Raw genomic sequence first — 25,200 nt, forward strand, 5'->3', positions numbered from 1 at the left:
AATGGGCTGCCAGTGACAGTGGTGGAGGCAGATACAATAGGGTCTTTTAAGAGACTCCTGGACAGGTATACAGAGCTCAGAAAAATATAGTGCTATGGGTAACCGTAGGTAATTTCTCAGGTAAGGACATGTTCGGCACAACTTTGTGAGCCAAAGGGCCTGTATTGTGCTGTCGGTTTTCTATGTTTCCATTTAAGAGAAGTTTGGATAAGTATGCAGATGAGAGGGACATGGAGGGCTGTAGTCCAGGTGCAGGTTGCGGTGAGACAGAATAATGGTTAAGCACACTAGATATTTCTGTGCTAAAGTGTTCTATGACTGGGAAATGAAAGATACTGCAGATACTGAAGTGTGGGGCAACACACAATCTGCTGGAGAAACTTTGCAGGTGGAACAGCATTTATGGGCACGAAAGAAGCTGTCATTTGAGCTCAAAGTCTGCATCAGGACAGATACAGGGCTTCGATACAACATCTTGACAATTTGTTCCCCCTCACAGATGCTCCTGACCCTCGGAGTTTCTGCAGCAGCTTTTTTCCTGTTTTAATACCAGTTGATTTGAAGTACATTAAACAATTTATCCACATACACAAAATAATCTTTAGTGTAACCCAACAAAGAATTTCCAGAATATTATCAAATTTGCTCCCAAATTACAGTCATTAATTGCTGCATTGAACATAATACTGACCACCCTTTAATGTTTACTCCTTCAGAATTGGTGTCTGATAACAGCATTGAATAGAAATATCGTTTTGGAGGAACAATTGATTTATTAGTGCACGAGGAAATCTTTCATGCAATGTGGAAATTACTCTTTGGGGGGAAATGAGGCAGATGGAGCAAGTGGTGCAGATTTATTTGGGTTTTCTGTAGTTTGCTTTTGCATAATGAGGTTGTGTGTGTGATCTTTGTGCAGAGTGATGAAGGGATGAATAGGGGACCCCTAGCCTGCCCCTGCATAGATGATGTGCAAGGTTCCCCTCTTCTGCCAGTCAATGTGGAACGAAAGATTACCCTGATGGGCCAAAATCTTCATTACTTCCAGGTCAGTTTTATTTTTATTGCAATATTTTGGCATTGTTTCAACCTTGTTCAGTTGCAGGCAACTTAGGACAAAGTCCCAGCACGTCGCTTCATAACAAGAACCTATCAAACTCCACTTTAAATACAAACAATGACTAGGCAGTGGCAATGAATGCTACAGAATCACCACCCTCTACTGAAGAAATTCCTCCTCATCTCTGTTCTAAAGGGACATCCTTGTACTCTGAGGCTATGCCCTCTGGTTCCAGATTCCCCCACTATAGGAAAGACCCTCTCCACATCAATTCCAGCTAGGCACCGTCAATATTTCAATATCCGATAGGTTTTAATGAGATCCTCCCCTCAATGACCCAGGCTCCTGGGTATAGGGGAGCTAAAGAAATTATCCTGTTTGCAGTGGCTTAGACGTTGTCCCTGGTGCTCAGCCCTGTCCACAATCGACTGAGGGCTTTTATGGATGATGATAGGAGGTTTCTTCCCCTTTTATTTCAGGCCCCTTTTGGGGTTAACTACTTTGCTGCGTCGAGGCGAGGGCTTCCCAACCTTCATCCCATGGAACACTATCATTAACTGGGGGGGTCTGTTGACCCGAAGTTAGGAGCCCCTGATCTAGGCAGTGCATGAGTTAAGAACAGAACTTCTAAGGAGCTTCAATTCGAATCTGACAAGAATAAGGAGAAACAAAAGGCTGTTTTATAACACACTGCAAGCTCTTTGTATTGATTAGGATGGAAAGGAAGTGAATTAGTTAAAAATGAAACTCCTATTCATTCTGATATAGGAGGAACATTGTCTCATTCATAAATTGGTGAGACACAATCACAAGTCTTTGAAAGTTTGTATTTAATTTTAGTAGCTTGTACCCATGAGCAAGATGAACATTTGCAGTGCCTATAACCCCACCCCCCCACCACCTCGGAAGCTTTCATACTTTATTGTTTTACTGTATTACAACATTGAATCACAGTGGATTTAATCTGGCTTTCTTGACTGATCAACAGAAAAAGGCTCTTTCATGTCAAAGTAAAAACAGATCTCTACAAAGTGATTGAAATTAATAATAAATATAAAACACAAAATAAGTGTCCTCCCCCACCCCCACCCCCCAGTCCGTATTTAGTAGACGCATCCTTGGCAGCAATTACAGCTTTGAGATTATTTTCATTTTGTTAATTTTGAAAGCATCTTTCACTTTACAGAACTTTTTTTTTTACATATGCCAAAAAACATAAAAAGTAGGAGCAGGAGTCGGCCATCTGGCCCGTCGAGCCTGCTCCGCCATTCAATAAGATCACGGCTGATCTGACCATGGACTCATCTCCACCTCCCTGCCCTTTCCCCCATTGCCCTTAATTCCCCTACTATGCAAAAGTCTATCCAGTACCCTGTACAGTTGCAGCGTGACCTCCCTACTCTTAAATTCAATCCCTCTAGCAATGAAGGCCAACATCCCATTTGCCTTCTTGATAACCTGTTGTACCTGCAAACCAATCTTTTGCGTTTCATGCACAAGCTCTCCCAAGTCCCTCTGCACAGCAGCGTGCTGCAGTCTTTCACCATTTGAATAATAATCTGCTATTCCATTTTTCCTTCCAAAGTGGATGACCTCGCATTTACCAACATTGTACTCCATATGCCGGACCCTTGCCCACTCACTTAACCTATCTATATACCTCTGTATCCTCTGCACGGTTTGTTTTTCCACTCAATTTAGTATCATCAGCAAACTTAGATACACTACACTCGGTCCCCTCTTCCAGATCGTTAATGGACATCATGAACAGTTGTGGGCCCAGCAGCGACCCCTATGACACACCGCTCCCCACTGATTGCCAGCCAAAGTAACACCCAACGCTTTCCTTTCAATTAGTTAACCAATCCTCTATCCATGCTAATTCACCCCAACTCTATGCATCCTTATCTTATGGATACGTCTTTATGCGGCACCTTATCGGACGCCTTCTGGAAATCCAAGTAAATAACGTCTATCTGTTCCCCTCTATCCACTGTGTTTGTTATATCCTCAAAGAACTCCAGTAAGCCTGTCAAGCAGGACCTGCCTTTGCTGCATCTGTCTGATGGATCCATTTCTTTCCAGATGATTCACTATTTCTTCTTGAACGATAGCTTCAAGCATTTTTCCAACTACAGATGTTAAACTATCTGGCCTATATTTACTTGCCTTTTGCTTACATCCTTTTTTGAAGAGTGGCATGACATTCGCCATCTTCTAATCTGCTGGAACCTGCCCAGAGTCTAGAGAATTTTGGTAAATTATCACCAAAGCCTCTTCAATAACCTCTGTAATTTCCTTCAGTATCCTAGGACGCATTGCAACAGGACCACAGAACTTGTCTATCTTTAGGCCCACAAGTTTGCTCAGCACTATCTTTTTAGTGATAACTATCGTATCGAGGTCCTCATCTCCCATCACATCCGTATCATCTCTCCTTGGCATGTTAGACATGTCCTCTACTATGAATACCAACATAAAATAGTCATTCAAAGCCTCTGCCATTTCCTCATTACCCAATATCAAATCCCCCTTCTCCTCCTCCAAGGCCCTGTGGTCACTTTGGCCACTCTCTTCTGCTTTATATAATTATAAAAACTTTTACTATCCATTTTTATATTTTGTGCTAGTTTATTTTAATAATCTATCTTTCTTTAATGTTCGCATAGTGGTTCTTTGTTGCTTTTTAAAGTTTTCCCAATATTCCAGTTTTCCACTACTCTTAGCGACTTTGTACGCACGAGCTTTTAGTTTGATACCTTCGTTCATTTCCTTAGTTACCCATGGCTGGCTCTCCTCACCCTTACTGTCCCTGCTTTTAACTAAAATGTACTTTTGTTGAGCACCATGAAATCTCTTCGATATACCAAGGACTCATGTGCCTTCAGAGTTTTGAGATTTTGGAGGTCGGTGCCTCCACAAGGAACTGGTGTGCCGTGGGAATACACAGAAGAGCAAAAGCAGTGAGCTGGCTGTGTGCCCAGAGACCCGAGCTCGGGAAAAGCCACGCAGCAGGCTTTTAACATCGTAAATCAGGGAGTTGTTTGTTATGTCTCCCCTCTCGCTATGAAACGGGGACACCTCCTTTTCCCTTGTTAGGGAGAGAGAGCCTGTGGAATGTCGAATTACCTGGTGAACGAGTAGTCTTTGGGGTTCTGCAAGTCTGTGACTTTATTGATGCTTTGCTGCACGTTGAGTGCTTGTTGGAGGGCGCCGATGCTTTTTTTTTGCTAGTGAGGGGGCATCAGTGCTTTGCTGCTGCTTACGCATGGGGGGCACTGGGGGTTCTAACATTTGACTGTCATTCATTCTTTGGGGGCACTCCTCTGATTTCGTGGATGGTTGCGAAGAAAAAGATTTTCAGGATGTGTATTGTATCCATTTCTCTGACATTAAATGTACCTTTGAAACCTTTGAAAGTCTTCCACTGTTTCTCAACTGTTCCACCATACAGCCTGTGTTCCCCGTCTACCCTATCCAACTCCCCCCACCATCCTGTTGTAGTCTCCCTTGTTTAGGCATAATACACTAGTTTTAGGTGAAACTATTCCACCCTCTATTTGTATGAGAAACTTAATGATACTCCAACCTGATGGAATGAACATTGATTTCTCTAACTTCCATTAATGCCCCTCCTCCTCTTCTCACCCCATCCCTATTTTTTATCTCTCTCTCTTTCTCTCTCACAATCACTCTTTGCCTGTTCTCCATCTTCCCCCTTTCTTTCTCCCGAGGCCTCCCGTCCCATGGTCCTTTCCCTTCTCTAGCTCCGTATCCCTTTTGCCAATCACCTTCCCAGCTCTTAGCTTCATCCCACCCCCTCCGGTCTTCTCCTATCAGTTCAGATCTCCCCCTCCCTCTCCCACTTTCAAATCTCTTACTATCTCTTTTTTCCGTTAATCCTGACGAAGGGTCTCGGCCCGAAAAGTCGACTCTACTTCTTCCTATAGATGCTGCCTGGCCTGCTGCGTTCCACCAACTTTTTGTGTGTGTTTAATGATTCTGTGATCACTCTCTCCAAGAGGATCCCTAACTACAAGATCACCAGTTTTACCTGTCTCATTGCACAGGACCAGATCTAAGATAACTCGTTCCCTTGTAGAGTCAGTAACACTGTTCAAGAAAGCCATCACGGATGCATTCTATGAAGTCCTCCTCAAGACCGTCTCGACTAACTTGATTCACCCAATCAATGTGTAGGTTAAAATCCCCCACGATAGCTGCTGTTCCATTCTTACATGCCTCGGATAGTTCTTGGTCTATTGCCTGTGCCACTGTAATGTTATCAGTCAGTGACCAATAGACAACTCCCACCAGTGATTTTTTTTCTCTTTAGTACTGCTAATCTCTAACTAGATGGATTCAACATTCTGCTCCTTAGATCTTACATCATCTCTCACTATTGCCCTGATCTCTTCCTTAATTAAGAACCTCATCTCCCTTACCTTCCTGCCTATCCTTCTGTATTACCTGATATCCCTGTGTATTTAATTCCTAATCCTTTCCACCCTGTAACCACGTTTCTATAATGGCCACTAAATCATACCCCTTTATGTCAAATATACATTGACCTTCTTACAAATACTGTGGACATTCAGATTTTTGCACAGTACTGAATGTTGTGAAATCTGTGGCAACAGTACCATACCAGAAATTTAGAAAAAAATTCCATACGTTACAACAAAATATAAAGCAAGTAGTGCAAGAGAAGGATAGTGAGGTAGAGCTTGTCAGCAGTTCAGAAATCTGAAGGCAGAGGGGAAGAAGCTGTTCCTAAAACCTTCAATGTGCACCTTCAGGTGCCTATACTTGATGTTAGTAATGAGAAAGGGGGCTTGTCCTGGATGACACACATGAAGATTTTTCCTTAGCGTGCCATTAGATGTAAACACTAATCCACAGGATTCCTCTAAACTATACGCACAATTTTCCCTAGTGTTTGTGTTTACTTAAAAAAGAGTGCCCAGCCTTCTGAGCTGGCTGCATGCTGTCACCATAACCACCTCTGTTTCTGTTGCCCAGCAGCCCCCGGAAGTGGATTACGAATGTGTGTTTGTGATTGAGGATCGGATGGTGGTAGTGGAGGCGTTTGTCGAAAGCGCTGACAGTGATCCTACACTCTACTTCATTACTTGTCAGGTGCACCAGGTAATATTCAAAAGCAATGTGCGGTTGTCACTCTGTGATAGACTTTACAATTTGCTGCAGCCCAATTGCCATGGCCACTGTTTAATATAAGCCAAACGTCCTCAAAAAATTCACGTACTAGTATAATGCAACTGATAACAAAACAAACCTGTTTATTTAAAAAGAATTACAATGTTCTGTGCCATGGCTGTGTCACGCTTAGAATGACACTATTACAGCTCAGGGCATTGGTGGTGGTGTTCATTTCTGATGTTGTCTGCAAAGAGTTCGTATGTTCTCTTCCTGAAATGTGTAGGGTTTGCTCCAGGTTTCCTCCCACAGTTCAAAGACGTTTAAGTTAGTAGTTTACTTGGTCATTGTGTCTAGGCCGGGGTTAAATAGGTGAGTTGCTGGGTGGTGTGGCTCGAACAGTTGTGCTGCATCTCTAAATAAAAAAAACATTAACACGTTGTCCTAACCATGGAAGACCTACAGCACAAAACAGGCCCTTTGGCCCACAATGCTGTGCCGAACATGTCCTTACTTTAGAAATTACCCAGGGTTACCCAAGCCCTCTATTTTCCTAAACTCTATGTACCTATCCAGGAGTCTCTTAAAAGACCCTATTGTATCCGCCTCCACCACCGTCGCTGGCAGTCCATTCCACTCACTCACCACTCTCTGGGTAAAAAAAAACTTACCCTTGACATCTCCTCTGTACCTACCTCCAAGCACCTTAAAGCTATCCCCTCTCATGCTAGCCATTTCAGCCCTGGTAAAAAGCCTCTGACTATCCACATGATCAATGCCTCTCATTGTCTCGTACACCTCTATCAGGCCACCTCTCATCCTCCGCCGTTCCAAGGAGAAAAGGCAGAGTTCACTCAAACTATTCTCATAAGGCATGCTCCCCAATCTAGGCAACATCCTTGTAAATCTCCTCTGCACCCTTTCTACAGTTTCCATATTCTTCCTGCAGTGAGGCAACCGGAACTGAGCACAGTACTCCAAATGGGGTCTGATCAGGGTCCTATATAGCTGCAACATTACCTCTTGGCTCCTAAACTCAATCCCATGATTGACGAAGGCTAACACACTGCACGCCTTCTTAACCACAGAGTCAACCTGTGCAGCTGCTTTGAGTGTCCTATGGAATTCGGACTCCAAGATGCCTCTGATCCTCCACACTGCCAAGAATCTTACCATTAATACTATATTCTGCCATCATATTTGACCTACCAAAATGAACCACCTCACACTTATCTGGGCTGAACTCCAAGAAACTTCACAGAATCAATGAAAGACCACACCCAACAGGACAGACAAACATCCAATGCGTAAAAGTGCAAATACAAAAAGAACAAGTAAATAAATAAGCAATAAATATTGAGCACATGAGATGAAGACTTCTTGAAAGTGAGTCCAGGGAACAGTTCAGTGATGGGTGAGTGAAGTTATCCCCACTGGTTCAAGAGCCTGATGGTTGAGGGGAAATAACTGTTCCCGAAGCTGGTGGTGTGGGTCCTGTACTGAGTGAGAAGGAAGGTTTGGGTGTGTGGGGTGGAGGCAAGTCCCTGATGTCGGATGCTGCTTTCCTGTGTCAGCACAGAGTTTCCCACTCTTTCACGCAACAGGGCTACCCTTCAGGGCAAGGCGCTGTTCTTGCTCATCTGGGCCAAAAATAAGTGTGCCATTACTTGAAGTACAGGCAGTGCCTGGGTTACATACGAGCTCCATTCCTGAGTCCACCTTTAAGTTGGATTTGTACGTAAGTCAGAACAAGTACATCCAAAATTATTTAGCGTCAGTTAGTCAAACGTTTGTCTTAGTATATAGTATATATTTTACCTTTCTATACATATAAAACACTTAAGAAATGAATGCATTCCAATAATTAAACCACTGCGTTGCTTAGTAATAATTGTAGCTTTCATCAGGGCAGGGCGATTCACATGCTCCATTATTCTCACTTTATCCTTTATCCTTTAACATTGTTCTGATCGTTGACCGACTGTAGCCTAATGCTTTTCCAATGACCGATGGCGTTTCACCTCTTTCCAAACGCTTTATTATTTCTACTTTATTTTCAATCGTGATCACTTCCCATCAATAGAACAGAAACACGGCAGTCCCAAGCTCCACCAGCTCCCGAGGTCCGCTGGGTCCTAAGGACAAACCACACTGAATTCCCTGGGTCCTAAACTCCACCGCACTGAGGCAGGTTAAATGGGACATGTGGGGGCTGTGATGGGTTTGAGAATTTGATCCTCCACAATATTCCGCATGGGAATTTAAACTGGAGGTGGCAGTGTTTTTTTTACGAGGTTGAGTTGCGAGCTCGGCATCAACCCGGCACGGATGGTACGGGAGTCACTGGATCGACATCAACCCGGCAGAGGGGTGGTCTGTCACTGGATTGAATCTCCGTTGTCAAGCTTAGCGCTGATCTCATTGCGCCACCAGCCGACCAGAACGGGGGGGGGGGGGGCGGAGGGGGTCAGGGTGAATCTTACTAAGAAAAATTTAAGCCAAATACAAAGTTAAACACTCAACACAGTGTCAAGGCAAAGACTTAAAAATGGCGGACGGCGTCGTGATCCGACTTAAAATGGCAGACGGTGTTCTCCTTCCTCAGTTCAAAAGTATGAGTTGTCCATAAGTCGGACGTTTGTAACTCGGAGACTACCTGTATTATTCTGAGCTCACCTGTTTGGCTTGTCAGCTGAGGAAGCATTAATTACCCTGTCCAGATGGCTCAGATCGTTCAAGCATCAAAGACAGTTCAGATGATTTCTGAACAATGAGCTTGATAGTCAACTTGTATTGAAGGGCAAATTTTAGCATGCACATTTGCTGAAAGCCTTTTCATTATCGTCCAGCAGCAAATGATTGGTAGGCCTGATTTTTGATTCTTTTCACACAGTAAGTTTTCCAACCACAATTAACACAGTTCGGAGCATTTGACATTATCAAATCCTTGGGCTTATGACTGAAAACACTTGAAATTTCTGATAAAAGGGCAGCACTAATGTGTCAGGAATAGAAAACAGAGCAGAAATGTTCTGACAGGACAGAAGCTTTCCCCAAAACACAATCTGCTTTGTTCTCTCTTTCAACAGCTGTGTAGGGACTCTGTGTTTCTGACATTTTCTGCTTCTACTCTCAAGATTTTCATTTTCTCACTTCTGTCATTTTCTGACCTTTGCCTTTACAGTATGCCTACTCCACGCTGCAACAAGAATATAACGTAACTGTGTATGTCCAACGACGACCCAATTACAGAGTGGACAACATGCACGATTTACACAGTAAGTATGCCTGGTCTTGGCTGAATAAGCTTTAAAACATAATGGAACCATTTGTTTAACCTTGTCCCCCTATCTCCTACTTAAACCCTTATCACAAAAGCCAGAAAGTGTGAACACCCACCAGATCAAGCAGTCTCTGTGGAGAGAGGAATAGTTCAAAGTTCATTTATTATCAAAGTATGTATATTATATACAGCCTTGAAATTCGTCTCCTTGCGGTCAGCCACAAAACAAAGAAATACAATGGAAACACTTTAAAAAAACTCACACAACAAAGACCATCAAACACCCCAAGGGCATAAAAAAAGACAAATCATGCAAACAATAAAAAGGTGAACAAATGACACAGAGAACATGAACTGCAGAGTCCCCAAAAGTGAGTCCACAGTTACTGAGTCATCCGATCCGGGAGCCCGATGGCTACAGGCCACAGCACAAACCCAGGTTCAATGCTGAGGTGAGTGATACTGGTCCAGGAGCCCGATGGCTACAGGCCCCAGCACAAACCCAGGTTCGGTGCTGAGGTGAGTGATACTGGTCCGGGAGCCCGATGGCTACAGGCCCCAGCACAAACCCAGGTTCGGTGCTGAGGTGAGTGATACTGGTCCAGGAGCCCGATGGCTACAGGCCACAGCACAAACCCAGGTTCGGTGCTGAGGTGAGTGATACTGGTCCAGGAGCCCGATGGCTACAGGCCCCAGCACAAACCCAGGTTCGGTGCTGAGGTGAGCGATACTGGTCCAGGAGCCCGATGGCTACAGGCCACAGCACAAACCCAGGTTCGGTGCTGAGGTGAGTGATACTGGTCCAGGAGCCCGATGGCTACAGGCCACAGCACAAACCCAGGTTCGGTGCTGAGGTGAGTGATACTGGTCCAGGAGCCCGATGGCTACAGGCCACAGCACAAACCCAGGTTCGGTGCTGAGGTGAGTGATACTGGTCCGGGAGCCCGATGGCTACAGGCCCCAGCACAAACCCAGGTTCAATGCTGAGGTGAGTGATACTGGTCCGGGAGCCCGATGGCTACAGGCCCCAGCACTAACCCAGGTTCGGTGCTGAGGTGAGTGATACTGGTCCAGGAGCCCGATGGCTACAGGCCACAGCACAAACCCAGGTTCGGTGCTGAGGTGAGTGATACTGGTCCAGGAGCCCGATGGCTACAGGCCCCAGCACAAACCCAGGTTCGGTGCTGAGGTGAGCGCTGATGACTGCTGGTCGCACTGCAGAGTCAGTTCAGCACCGGGACGAGTAAACCTCACTGAGTAGTTAACAAACCATGGTCCCCCTCCCACCCCCGGCCCATGTGACTGCTGTGATGTGCAGGAAGAAAGAAATCTGAAGCCTTTCGTCAAAGTGGAGCAGTCCTGACTGTTGGCAAAGCCATGGAGATTGTACCGAAGGTCACTCCAACCCCCATGATGGCTTTTTCAACTGTTTAGTTCAGTGCCATTTAAAACAATTACAATTTAATGTTATGAATGTTTTTGAGAAAACAGTTACTCAAAATACGTTTGTTTCATTTCGATTGTAGACATAATTAATTAAATAAATTTTTGAAAGGCTGATTTTGTTGGAGACTGTAGGTGCTGGAATCTATCTGGAGCCACAAAGAATCTGCTGGAGGAACTCAGCAGACTGGGCAGGAAGGGAGTTGTAGATATCTCAAGTCAAAGTCTCATTGCAGGCTTTCAACATGAAAAGTCAACAGTTTTGTTTCTCCTACAGATGTTGTTCAGCCTATTGAGATGGGCCACAGTAGCATAGAAGTTAGTACGATGTGATTACAGCTTGGGGTGTCGGAGTTCAGAGTTCAATTCCATCATCCTCTGTAAGAAGTTTGTATGTCCTCCCTTTGTAATGCGTGCGTTTCCTCTGGGTGCTCCAGCTTCCTCCCACGTTCCAAAGACATGGCAGGTGATAGGTCCCATGATAAGGCTAGGCTTAAATGGAAGGTGACTGGCAGCATGGCTTGTAGGGCCAAAGGGGGCTGTCCGCACTGTATCTCTAAAATCAATTTTACAAAAGCACTTAGTTCCTTTAGCAGATTTTGTGTTGCACGGTACTGATTTCGTGACCATGAATTGGCTCGGTATGTGTAAAGCTTGGGAGGTATGAAATGCATTTGGCCCGGCAGATCAGAATGATCTGGAGTCTGAGTTCACTTGAGTTTGGCAGTGAGGTGAACTCCTCCTGACTTTCTTGTTCACAGACACAAGAAACAGGAGAGTATTGACTTCAAAGTAAGTGCATCATCAAAGTCATGTATGTCACCGTATACAATATCAGGGTTCATTTTCTTCCTGGCATGCTGAATAAATCCATAATAGAATTATCGTAACAGAGTCAGTGAAAGAGCTACCGGCTTGGGTGTTTAACCAGTGTGCAAAAGATGACAAGCTCCCCAAATACAGAAAGGAAGAAATAATAAATAAATAAGCAATAACTTGTGAAAACACGAGAAGAAGGGTCTTTGAAAGTGCGTCCTCAGTGATGGAGCAGATGAAGTTGAGTGAAGTTATTCCCTTTGGTTCAAGACGCTGATGGTTGAGGGCATAATAACTTTTCCTGAACCTGGTGCTGTTGAGTCCTGACCTCCTTCCTGATGGCAGCCGGGGGAAGAGGGCGTGACGGCAGGCTTTCTGTACTCTGTGTATGCTGTGGTGAAGCAGCACAGTCAGGTTAGGGGTCCCAGTGTGGTGCAACGTTTATGCAAATGACTAGCAGTATTTACTGCAATAACTTTGAAAATATGTAAATGAGTGTGAAGCCAATGTAATGTTTGCATAAAAAAGGATTATTTAATATGGCCACCTTCATCTGTGCAGACTTGAAAGCCCATGATTTCCTGATTTTTGGGTATGAAGAGAATTACCAAATACAGGAAAGTCATAGGTCGATAGCTGATGTCTTTTTCACAGGGTGAAGATGTCTAATACTAGAAGGCATGCTTCTAAGAAAAGATGGGGTAAGTTAAAGGAGGATTGAGGCTGCAAAATATTTGTTTCAAACAGAGTGTCCAGTGCCTGGAACACACTGCCAGGTACGGTAGTGGGAGCAAATATGATAATGGTATTCAAGAAACTGATGAGCTTTGGGGAGGGGGGGCATGGGCCACGTACAGTCACGGGGATTACTTTAGTTAAATGCTGTTTTATTTAGCTTGCCACACAGAGTGGGCGGAAGGGCCGGTCACAGTGATCCGTAGTGCTGAGGTGGAGGAACAACCGTCATTTCCGTGAATGCCAGCACAGATACGTGGGGTCGAATGGCCTCCTCCATTACGTTGTCAAGATTATATTTTCTCCTTTCCTGCTCTAGTTGTATCTGCCGTGGAGAACACAATGTAGAGAAATAGGGATTCATTTCCTACAACACCAGTGTGCTTTGCTGGCATTGATCAAGTGGGTGTTCTGAAACTTGCTCGTTTAACTCTGCTCAAATCATTACAAATAAATATCAGAGTGGTGAGTACGCTTTACCTCACCTCTACTGGCGATCAAAGAAAAGTTTTAATCAAAGAAAAGGTTCAGGAAAAGTTTGTCTGACAGAAATAAATAGTTTTAATTTGGTTTACTTTCTTTTTTTTTAATAGATGCATAGCAATTGTGCCATCTTGTGGGGCATTTTTCACCAGCCCTGTGGAATTTTGTTATATTGGAACATGGTTATTTTAAATAGATTTGTCTTTGTACTGACACTTTCCTAATTCTTCCTGGGTGACACAATAGTCCATGTGGTAGGGCTTGTGCCTGTCAGTGTCAGCAACCTGGATTTAACCCTGATCTCCAGTGGGTCCAGAGCAGAGTTGGTACCTTATAACCCTGTAGATTACTCTGGGTGCTTGGATTCCTCCCAAACCCATGTAGGTTGTCAGGTTACCCCTGGTTTGTAGGTGACTAGCTGAATCTATATGATTTGGGGGAATTGTGCAGCGAATAAATGGTTAATGTAGGATTGAAAGGCCCAGACAGAGTGAATGTGGAAAGGATGTTTCCAGTAGTGGGAGAATACAAGACCAGAGGACACAGCCTCAGACATCACTTTAGGGTGAAGATGAGGAGGAATTTCTTCAGCCGGAAGGTGGTGACTCATTGCTACAGATGGCTGTGAAGGCAAAGTTATTGGGTACTTTTAACATGAAGGTTAATAGGTCCTTGATTAGTAAGGGTGACATAGGGAGAAGGCAGGAGAATTGGGGTTGAAGGGGAAAAATAAATCAGACATAATTGAATGTCAGGACAGGCTTAATAGGCCAAATGCTCCCATGTCTTGTGTAAATTGGTGGTCTGATGCTCACTACTATTTGCTTAAGTGAAAGGGTGTTTCTGTGTGATGACTCAGTGAAATTGCGTTTTCCAAAGATTACCTTTTCTACAAAACAGTTAGAGCAATAATAAAATCCAAATAGTTCCTTTTCCTGGAACCACAGTTGCCTAAGCATTAAACAAATCAAAGTCAAGGTCCTCTAACAGCAGGCACACCCGGTTTGAATGTCTTTATCAGTTTTTTTTCTTATAGGTGAATCTTGTCACAAATCCACTCAAATTAGGTTTCATTTTTCTTTGAAAGGAAATATTTGCATTTAAATGCTCTCTTTTATGCTTATATCTCAGAAGGCTTTATAGCTGCTTGTAAGCATTGTCACTGCTGTGATATTGGATGTGAAAGTGATGATTGACTGGGGAATGACCACCTGGGGCAATTGTGTGGAGAAGGTTAATGCCCTCTCGCCTCCTTTGTACAGTTACCCTCTATGACTGCTCGGTGGGTGGAACAGACTGCAGCCGTTGTCAGACTGCAGACGCCAAGTACTCGTGCGTGTGGTGTGGAGGAGGGAAGCCCAGCTGTGTGTACAAGGAGTCATGTGTGAACGGTGTGGAGGAGACCTGCCCAGCGCCTGTCATTGAATTGGTAAGCTCGACTCCAAAGGTACGAGATAGCTGAATGGTGTTTCTGTGGCTGTGGATAGGACTGAGCAGAAGCTGAGGGAGGACTACTGCCACAATCCTGGTGGAAAGGTGTGACAAAGATCAGCACAGGCCCTTTGCAAACAGTGTTGTACTGACTCCAACTATTTTCTTTCTTTCTTTTTCAATCTTTTTATTATTATTATTATTATTAATATCAACATAATAAGATTGATACATAGATAATGGGATTACAAACATATACATTTCAACTGAACATGAAAGCATACATAAGCAATGATTACAGTATAAATGAGTATTCCCAAATCATAGACGATACAAGTAACATATAAACAAAGCAAACCTCGGTATATCATAATATATGTTAAAAAAAACAGAAAAGAGAAAAAGAAAAAAAAATTATGCAAGAAAAACTAATCTAACAATCTAATAACTAATAAGGAAAAAAACGAAAAAAGAAAAAAGGGGAAAAAAAAGAAAAAAAAGGGCTGTTTATAATATCTAACAAAAATACAAAATCATCAGTGTCGCCAACTCCGATCCTCTCAACATATGTAACTGGAAAAACTGGAAAAACAAATAGGCTTGGAACAGGGTCACATTACATCATATGAAAATATTGAATAAATGGTCTCCATATCTTTTAAAATTTAATAGAAGTATCAAATACAACACTTCTAATTTTTTCTAAATTTAGACTTAACATAGTTTGAGAAAACCAATGAAATACAGTAGGAGGATTAATTTCTTTCCAATTCAACAAAATAGATCTTCTAGCCATTAATGTAAGAAATGCAATCATTCGACAAGCAGAAGAGGATAAATGGATTGAGTCCATCATTAGTAAACCAAAAGTTGCAGTAATAGGATGAAGTTGTAAATCAATGTTCAATACAGTGGAAATAATATCAAAAATGTTTTCCAATATTTTTTCAAAAGCAGACAAGACCAGAACATATGAGTTAAAGATGGTATCTCTGAATGACATCTGTCACAAATAGGATTTATATAGGAATAAAAATGAGCCAATTTATCCTTGGACATATGAGCCCTATGCACAACCTTAAACTGTATTAATGAATGTTTAGCACATATAGATGATGAATTAACTAATTGAAGAATTTTGTCCCAATTCTCAATAGGGATAGTAAGGTTAAGTTCTCTTTCCCAATCATTTTTAATCTTATAGAAGGGCTCTGAACGTATCTTCATAATTATATTGTAGAGTTTTGATTAGCCCTTTCTGAGAAGGATTTAGTTCAAACAAATTCTCCAAAATACCTGAAGACATAAAATTTGGAAAGGTAGGAAGTACAGTATTTAAGAAATTCCTAATCTGTAAATATCTAAAAAAATGAAATCTAGGCAAATTATATTTTTTAGATAATTGTTCAAAAGACATAAAACAATTATCCAAAAATAAATCGGAAAATCGTAGTAATCCTTTAGTCTTCCAAGCTGAATAAGCTTGGTCTATAATAGAAGGATAAAAAAAGTAATTGGATACAATAGGAATATTTAAAACAAACTGATTCAGCCCAAAAAATTTCCGAAATTGAAACCATACACGTAAAGTATGTTTAACTATCGGATTGTCAATTCGTTTCTGCAATTTAGAAAGAGCAAAGGGAAGAGAAGACCCTAAAATAGAATCCAATGAAAATCCTTGTACAGATTTAATTTCCAGGTTCATCCAATGAGGGCGAAAAGATAAATCCCAATCCTTAACCAACATATCAAATATCGATATTGATTGCCCAATAATAAAATCTAAAATTAGCAATGCCAGTCCACCTTCCTTCCTTGCCTTCTGTAAATATTTTTTACCTAATCGGATTTTTATTCTGCCATATATATGAGGAAATTTTTGAATCAACATTAACAGAAAAAATTTCAGAATAAAAATTGGTACCGCTTGAAATATATATAAAAACTTGGGTAAAATAACCATTAATCCGACCTATCAGAGATAAAGATACTGGTGACCATTTAGTAAACAAACATTTAATCTGATCGATTAGGGGTAAAAAATTAACCTTAAATAAGTCCTTGTAGTTTTTTGTGATTTTAAACCCTAAATAAATAAAAGAGTCATTAACTAATTTAAAAGGTAAATTTCCATAAATTGGAACCTCTCTGTTTAAAGGAAACAATTCACTCTTATTAAGATTTAATTTATACCTGGAAAAATTACTAAATTGAGCCAACAATGAGATAACTGCAGGAATGTATTTCTCAGGATCAGAAATAACTAATAAAAAATCATCTGCATATAATGATAGCTTATGTATATCCGTCCCACGATTAATGCCAAAAATGTTCTGTGATTCTCTGATAGCAATTGCCAAGGGTTCTAAAGCAATATCAAATAGTAATGGACTAGGAGAACAGCCTTGTCTAGTACCCCGAAATAAATGAAAAAAGGGAAATCTTTGATTGATAGTATGCACCGAGGCTACTGGAGTATGATATATCAGTTTAATCTAGGAAATGAATGTCGGACTAAAATTAAACTTCTCAAGCACAGTAAATAAATATGGCCATTCAACTCTATCAAATGCTTTCTCCGCATATTATGAAATGACACATTCTGAAGTGCTATGTGAAGGAGTATAAACAATATTCAATAATCTCCTAATATTGAAAAAAGAATAGCGCTTTTTAATAAAACCAGTTTGATCTTCAGAGATAATTTGAGGTAATACCTTCTCCAGCCTGGATGCCAGTAACTTGGAAAAGATCTTGGAATCCACATTCAATAAAGATATTGGTCTATATGATACACAATCAGTAGGGTCTTTATCTTTCTTCAATATTAAAGAAATGGAAGCTCTATAAAAAGATTGTGGCAGATTACCCAATCTAATTGCTTCTCCAAAAACCCTGCATAACCAAGGAGAAAGAGTAAAAGAAAAACATTTCAAAAATTCTACTGTATACCCATCTGGACCTGGTGCTTTCCCAGATTTCATAGAGGAAATAACCCCTTTAATTTCTGCATCCGTAATAGGAGTTTCTAATATTGAAAGATCATCTGATGATAATTTTGGAAAATTCAATTTCCCAAGAAAATCACACATGGTATTATAATCATGAGGGAATTCAGAATGATACAGGGAGGTATAAAAACCTTGAAAAGATTTGTTTATCTCATCATGGTTAACTGTCAGATCCCCATTGTGCTGACGAATCTTAGTAATTTGGTGTTTAACCAAAGCATTCTTCAATTGACTAGCTAACAGTTTACCTGATTTATCACTGTGTATATAAAAATCAGATCTGGTTTTCATTAATTGATTTTCAATCGAAGATGTATGTAATAAACTGTGTTCCGTTTGAAGTTCAACCCTTTGTTTGTAAAGCTCCTCACTAGGAGTAGTCGAATATTTCTTGTCAATCTCTTTAATTTTTTCAACCAATAAAAATTTTCCTTAATGCATTTTCTCAGACCAACGGAGTAGGAGATAATCTGTCCATGTATATATGCTTTAAAAGTGTCCCAAAGTGTTCCGCAAGAAATATCATCCGTGGAATTAGTTGAAAAGAAGAAATTGATCTGTTCCTTCATAAATTTAATAAAATCCGGATCTTGGAATAAGGTAGAATCAAATCACCATTGTCTAGCACTAGAAGCTGTATCCGTAAACTTAATAGAAAGTTTTAATGGAGCATGGTCAGAGATGGCTATAATATCATAATTACAACCAATTACCGATGGAATAAAACAAGAGTCAATAAAAAAATAATCAATTCTCGAGTAAGAATGATAAACGTGAGAAAAATTAAAACTCTTTGTCCTTAGAATGCCGAAATCTCCAAATATCAAAAATTCCATTATCAGTCAAAAAAGAGTTAATATAAGTGGCCGACTTATTAGGTAAAGTCTGAGGTAAAGTATTAGGTAAAGATATAGATTTGTCCAACAAAGGATTTAAACAATAATTAAAGTCACCACCCATTATTAACCTATATTCATTTAGATTAGGTAGAGAAGTAAATAAGGACTTAAAAAATCGGGATAATCCACATTTGGAGCATAAACATTAACCATAGCAACCTTTTTGTTAAAAAGTAACCCAATAATTAACAAAAATCTACCATTCAGATCTGAAAAAACATAATGTTGGACAAATGCAATAGAGGAGTCAATAAAAATTGAAACTCCCTTTACTTTAGCATTCGAATGGTACTGTTGACCCCTCCAAAACCTAAAAAAGTGATGATTATCCTCTTTCCTCACATGAGTTTCTTGTACAAAAATAATATGTGCATTGAGTCTTTGGAATACTTTGAAAATCTTTTTCCGTTTAATCGGATGGTTTAAGCCATTAGTATTCCTTAGTTGCCATTAGTTGCCCTTTAACATGCACATAAAAAAATCAGACAATTACAACCGGTGGTTTAGCTGAAGCACTTGGTGATCGACGCATAATTCTGTGAGTGCGATCAAGTAACAGAGGACTGTCTGGGAATACAGAAGGGAACGCATCCTTTAAAAGTTGAGCAAAATACTTCGAGGGGTCCCCTTGTTCAATACCTTCCGGGAGACCAAGTATGCGTAAGTTCTGTCTTCTGGACCAATTTTCAAAGTCGACACTCTTGGCTTTAAGTGTTTCCACCTGTTTAATCGTCGAAGATAATTTCTGCTCCAGTTTTTCAATGATCAAGTCTCGCTTCTGAGCGTCCTCTTGCAAAGTTGCGATTAAAACTTGCTGCTGGTTAACTACTGAATCAGTCTTATCCATATAATCCTGAAAAGCCTTTATATCTTGTTTGAAAATTTGTTGTCGTTCTTCAAATTTTTCACTTAAAACCTCCAATAACATTTCATAAGTCAATTTAGTGTGCTTAGGATCAGTCTTTTTCTTCTTCCAGTTCCCGTTAGGATCCTTCCCAGGTTCTCGCCCTTTAGATCTCAGAGCCATTTCTGTATTCATTTCTTCAAAATTCACAATAAACTCTTAAAGGTAAGTCCAAAAAAGAAGCAAGAATATTTTAGTATAGGTAAAAGTAAGTTAAATAAGGGTGATCATAGGTTAAAAAAAGTAAAGGTTGTGGAGCGAATCTGAAACAGTGCTCACTCCATGAGCATCTCCTGCTGACCCCAACTATTTTCAATATTCCTTTTTTTCTCTTGTTATCAAAGTTCAAAGTAAATGTATAATCAAAGTATATATAGATTAGCACATACTATCCTGAGACTCATTTTCTTGCAGATGTTACAGGAAAAATAAATACAGCAGAATTTTATGAAAACTATACATAAGCAAAGTGTTACAACCAACAAATGGGCAAAAGAAGGCAAACTGCCAAAACCCTCAGAGCGTGATTGTGAGGAGTACTGGAAGTGTCATGGTGATTGTGAGGAGTGCTGAAAGTGTCATGGTGATTGTGAGGAGTACTGAAAGTGTCATTGTGATTGTGAGGAGTACTGAAAGTGAGTCATGGTGATTGTGAGGAGTACTGGATGTGTCATGGTGATTGTGAGGAGTACTGAAAGTGTCATGGTGATTGTGAGGAGTACTGAAAGTGTCATGGTGATTGTGAGGAGTACTGGATGTGTCATGGTGATTGTGAGGAGTACTGAAAGTGTCTTGGTGATTGTGAGGAGTACTGAAAGTGTCATGGTGATTGTGAGGAGTACTGGATGTGTCATGGTGATTGTGAGGAGTACTGAAAGTGTCATGGTGATTGTGAGGAGTACTGGATGTGTCATGGTGATTGTGAGGAGTACTGAAAGTGTCATGGTGATTGTGAGGAGTACTGGATGTGTCATGGTGATTGTGAGGAGTACTGAAAGTGTCATGGTGATTGTGAGGAGTGCTGAAAGTGTCATGGTGATTGTGAGGAGTACTGAAAGTGTCATTGTGATTGTGAGGAGTACTGAAAGTGAGTCATGGTGATTGTGAGGAGTATTGAAAGTGAGTCATGGTGATTGTGAGGAGTACTGAAAGTGTCATGGTGATTGTGAGGAGTACTGAAAGTGTCATGGTGATTGTGAGGAGTACTGGAAGTGTCATGGTGATTGTGAGGAGTACTGAAAGTGAGTCATGGTGATTGTGAGGAGTACTGAAAGTGAGTCATGGTGATTGTGAGGAGTATTGAAAGTGAGTCATGGTGATTGTGAGGAGTACTGGAAGTGTCATGGTGATTGTGAGGAGTACTGAAAGTGAGTCATGGTGATTGTGAGGAGTATTGAAAGTGAGTCATGGTGATTGTGAGGAGTACTGGAAGTGTCATGGTGATTGTGAGGAGTACTGAAAGTGAGTCAAGGTGATTGTGAGGAGTACTGAAAGTGTCATGGTGATTGTGAGGAGTACTGAAAGAGTCATGGTGATTGTGAGGAGTATTGAAAGTGAGTCATGGTGATTGTGAGGAGTACTGAAAGTGTCATGGTGATTGTGAGGAGTACTGAAAGAGTCATGGTGATTGTGAGGAGTATTGAAAGTGTCATGGTGATTGTGAGGAGTATTGAAAGTGAGTCATGGTGATTGTGAGGAGTACTGAAAGTGTCATGGTGATTGTGAGGAGTACTGAAAGTGAGTCATGGTGATTGTGAGGAGTACTGAAAGTGTCATGGTGATTGTGAGGAGTACTGAAAGTGAGTCATGGTGATTGTGAGGAGTACCGAAAGTGTCATGGTGATTGTGAGGAGTACTGGAAGTGTCATGGTGATTGTGAGGAGTACTGGAAGTGAGTCATGGTGATTGTGAGGAATACTGGAAGTGTCATGGTGATTGTGAGGAGTACTGAAAGTGTCATGGTGATTGTGAGGAGTACTGAAAGTGTCATGGTGATTGTGAGGAGTACTGAAAGTGAGTCATGGTGATTGTGAGGAGTACTGAAAGTGAGTCATGGTGATTGTGAGGAGTACTGAAAGTGTCATGGTGATTGTGAGGAGTTCTGAAAGTGTCATGGTGATTGTGAGGAGTACTGAAAGTGTCATGGTGATTGTGAGGAGTACTGAAAGTGAGTCATGGTGATTGTGAGGAGTACTGGAAGTGTCATGGTGATTGTGAGGAGTACTGAAAGTGTCATGGTGATTGTGAGGAGTACTGAAAGTGAGTCATGGTGATTGTGAGGAGTACTGGAAGTGAGTCATGGTGATTGTGAGGAATACTGGAAGTGTCATGGTGATTGTGAGGAGTACTGAAAGTGTCATGGTGATTGTGAGGAGTACTGAAAGTGAGTCATGGTGATTGTGAGGAGTACTGGAAGTGAGTCATGGTGATTGTGAGGAATACTGGAAGTGTCATGGTGATTGTGAGGAGTACTGAAAGTGTCATGGTGATTGTGAGGAGTACTGGAAGTGAGTCATGGTGATTGTGAGGAGTACTGAAAGTGTCATGGTGATTGTGAGGAGTACTGAAAGTGTCATGGTGATTGTGAGGAGTATTGAAAGTGAGTCATGGTGATTGTGAGGAGTACTGAAAGTGTCATGGTGATTGTGAGGAGTACTGAAAGTGTCATGGTGATTGTGAGGAGTACTGGAAGTGTCATGGTGATTGTGAGGAGTACTGAAAGTGAGTCATGGTGATTGTGAGGAGTACTGGAAGTGTCATGGTGATTGTGAGGAGTACTGAAAGTGTCATGGTGATTGTGAGGAGTACTGAAAGTGTCATGGTGATTGTGAGGAGTACTGGAAGTGTCATGGTGATTGTGAGGAGTACTGAAAGTGTCATGGTGATTGTGAGGAGTACTGAAAGTGAGTCATGGTGATTGTGAGGAGTACTGAAAGTGAGTCATGGTGATTGTGAGGAGTATTGAAAGTGAGTCATGGTGATTGTGAGGAGTACTGGAAGTGTCATGGTGATTGTGAGGAGTACTGAAAGTGAGTCATGGTGATTGTGAGGAGTACTGGAAGTGTCATGGTGATTGTGAGGAGTACTGAAAGTGTCATGGTGATTGTGAGGAGTACTGGAAGTGTCATGGTGATTGTGAGGAGTACTGAAAGTGTCATGGTGATTGTGAGGAGTACTGAAAGTGAGTCATGGTGATTGTGAGGAGTACTGAAAGTGTCATGGTGATTGTGAGGAGTACTGAAAGTGAGTCATGGTGATTGTGAGGAGTACTGAAAGTGAGTCATGGTGATTGTGAGGAGTATTGAAAGTGAGTCATGGTGATTGTGAGGAGTACTGGAAGTGTCATGGTGATTGTGAGGAGTACTGAAAGTGAGTCATGGTGATTGTGAGGAGTATTGAAAGTGAGTCATGGTGATTGTGAGGAGTACTGGAAGTGTCATGGTGATTGTGAGGAGTACTGAAAGTGAGTCAAGGTGATTGTGAGGAGTACTGAAAGTGTCATGGTGATTGTGAGGAGTACTGAAAGAGTCATGGTGATTGTGAGGAGTATTGAAAGTGAGTCATGGTGATTGTGAGGAGTATTGAAAGTGTCATGGTGATTGTGAGGAGTACTGAAAGTGTCATGGTGATTGTGAGGAGTACTGAAAGTGAGTCATGGTGATTGTGAGGAGTACTGGAAGTGAGTCATGGTGATTGTGAGGAATACTGGAAGTGTCATGGTGATTGTGAGGAGTACTGAAAGTGTCATGGTGATTGTGAGGAGTACTGGAAGTGAGTCATGGTGATTGTGAGGAAGACTGGAAGTGTCATGGTGATTGTGAGGAGTACTGAAAGTGTCATGGTGATTGTGAGGAGTACCGAAAGTGAGTCATGGTGATTGTGAGGAGTACCGAAAGTGTCATGGTGATTGTGAGGAGTACTGGAAGTGAGTCATGGTGATTGTGAGGAGTACTGAAAGTGAGTCATGGTGATTGTGAGGAGTTCTGAAAGTGTCATTGTGATTGTGAGGAATACTGGAAGTGTCATGGTGATTGTGAGGAGTACTGAAAGTGAGTCATGGTGATTGTGAGGAGTACTGAAAGTGTCATGGTGATTGTGAGGAATACTGGAAGTGAGTCATGGTGATTGTGAGGAGTACTGAAAGTGAGTCATGGTGATTGTGAGGAGTACTGGAAGTGTCATGGTGATTGTGAGGAGTACTGGAAGTGAGTCATGGTGATTGTGAGGAATACTGGAAGTGTCATGGTGATTGTGAGGAGTACTGAAAGTGTCATGGTGATTGTGAGGAGTACTGGAAGTGAGTCATGGTGATTGTGAGGAGTACTGAAAGTGTCATGGTGATTGTGAGGAGTACTGGAAGTGAGTCATGGTGATTGTGAGGAGTACTGAAAGTGAGTCATGGTGATTGTGAGGAGTTCTGAAAGTGTCATTGTGATTGTGAGGAATACTGGAAGTGTCATGGTGATTGTGAGGAGTACTGAAAGTGTCATGGTGATTGTGAGGAATACTGGAAGTGAGTCATGGTGATTGTGAGGAGTACTGAAAGTGAGTCATGGTGATTGTGAGGAGTACTGGAAGTGTCATGGTGATTGTGAGGAGTACTGGAAGTGAGTCATGGTGATTGTGAGGAATACTGGAAGTGTCATGGTGATTGTGAGGAGTACTGAAAGTGTCATGGTGATTGTGAGGAGTACTGAAAGTGTCATGGTGATTGTGAGGAGTACTGAAAGTGAGTCATGGTGATTGTGAGGAGTACTGAAAGTGAGTCATGGTGATTGTGAGGAGTACTGAAAGTGTCATGGTGATTGTGAGGAGTACTGGATGTGTCATGGTGATTGTGAGGAGTACTGAAAGTGTCATGGTGATTGTGAGGAGTACTGGAAGTGTCATGGTGATTGTGAGGAGTACTGAAAGTGTCATGGTGATTGTGAGGAGTACTGGAAGTGAGTCATGGTGATTGTGAGGAGTACTGAAAGTGAGTCATGGTGATTGTGAGGAGTACTGAAAGTGTCATGGTGATTGTGAGGAGTACTGGAAGTGTCATGGTGATTGTGAGGAGTACTGGAAGTGTCATGGTGATTGTGAGGAGTACTGAAAGTGAGTCATGGTGATTGTGAGGAGTACTGAAAGTGTCATGGTGATTGTGAGGAGTACTGAAAGTGAGTCATGGTGATTGTGAGGAGTACTGGAAGTGTCATGGTGATTGTGAGGAGTACTGGAAGTGTCATGGTGATTGTGAGGAGTACTGGAAGTGTCATGGTGATTGTGAGGAGTACTGGAAGTGTCATGGTGATTGTGAGGAGTACTGAAAGTGAGTCATGGTGATTGTGAGGAGTACTGAAAGTGTCATGGTGATTGTGAGGAGTACTGAAAGTGAGTCATGGTGATTGTGAGGAGTACTGAAAGTGTCATGGTGATTGTGAGGAGTACTGAAAGTGAGTCATGGTGATTGTGAGGAGTACTGAAAGTGAGTCATGGTGATTGTGAGGAGTACTGAAAGTGAGTCATGGTGATTGTGAGGAGTACTGAAAGTGTCATGGTGATTGTGAGGAGTACTGAAAGTGAGTCATGGTGATTGTGAGGAGTACTGAAAGTGTCATGGTGATTGTGAGGAGTACTGAAAGTGAGTCATGGTGATTGTGAGGAGTACTGAAAGTGTCATGGTGATTGTGAGGAGTACTGAAAGTGAGTCATGGTGATTGTGAGGAGTACTGAAAGTGTCATGGTGATTGTGAGGAGTACTGAAAGTGTCATGGTGATTGTGAGGAGTACTGAAAGTGAGTCATGGTGATTGTGAGGAATACTGAAAGTGTCATGGTGATTGTGAGGAGTACTGAAAGTGTCATGGTGATTGTGAGGAGTACTGAAAGTGTCATGGTGATTGTGAGGAGTACTGAAAGTGTCATGGTGATTGTGAGGAGTACTGAAAGTGTCATGGTGATTGTGAGGAGTGCTGAAAGTGAGTCATGGTGATT

At 41.6% G+C, this 25,200-nt stretch overlaps 1 protein-coding gene across 8 annotated transcripts in view; it reads left to right on the forward strand.

The window, feature by feature from the left end:
* The window catches only part of plxnb1b (plexin b1b), a 411,056-nt gene that overhangs the window by 297,968 nt on the left and 87,888 nt on the right, over nt 1–25,200 (forward strand). For 6 of the 8 annotated variants that reach the window (XM_059944759.1, XM_059944752.1, XM_059944755.1 and 3 more), the window contains 4 exons: nt 920–1,048; nt 6,083–6,208; nt 9,402–9,495; nt 14,240–14,406. In XM_059944759.1, the coding sequence (XP_059800742.1) occupies nt 920–1,048; nt 6,083–6,208; nt 9,402–9,495; nt 14,240–14,406 (516 nt within the window). The remainder of the gene's footprint in view (nt 1–919; nt 1,049–6,082; nt 6,209–9,401; nt 9,496–14,239; nt 14,407–25,200) is intronic. The other 2 variants (XM_059944756.1, XM_059944758.1) reach the window with 1 other exon arrangement.

Source organism: Hypanus sabinus, chromosome 19, assembly GCF_030144855.1.
Source record: "Hypanus sabinus isolate sHypSab1 chromosome 19, sHypSab1.hap1, whole genome shotgun sequence".
Classification (NCBI taxonomy): Eukaryota; Metazoa; Chordata; class Chondrichthyes; order Myliobatiformes; family Dasyatidae; genus Hypanus; species Hypanus sabinus.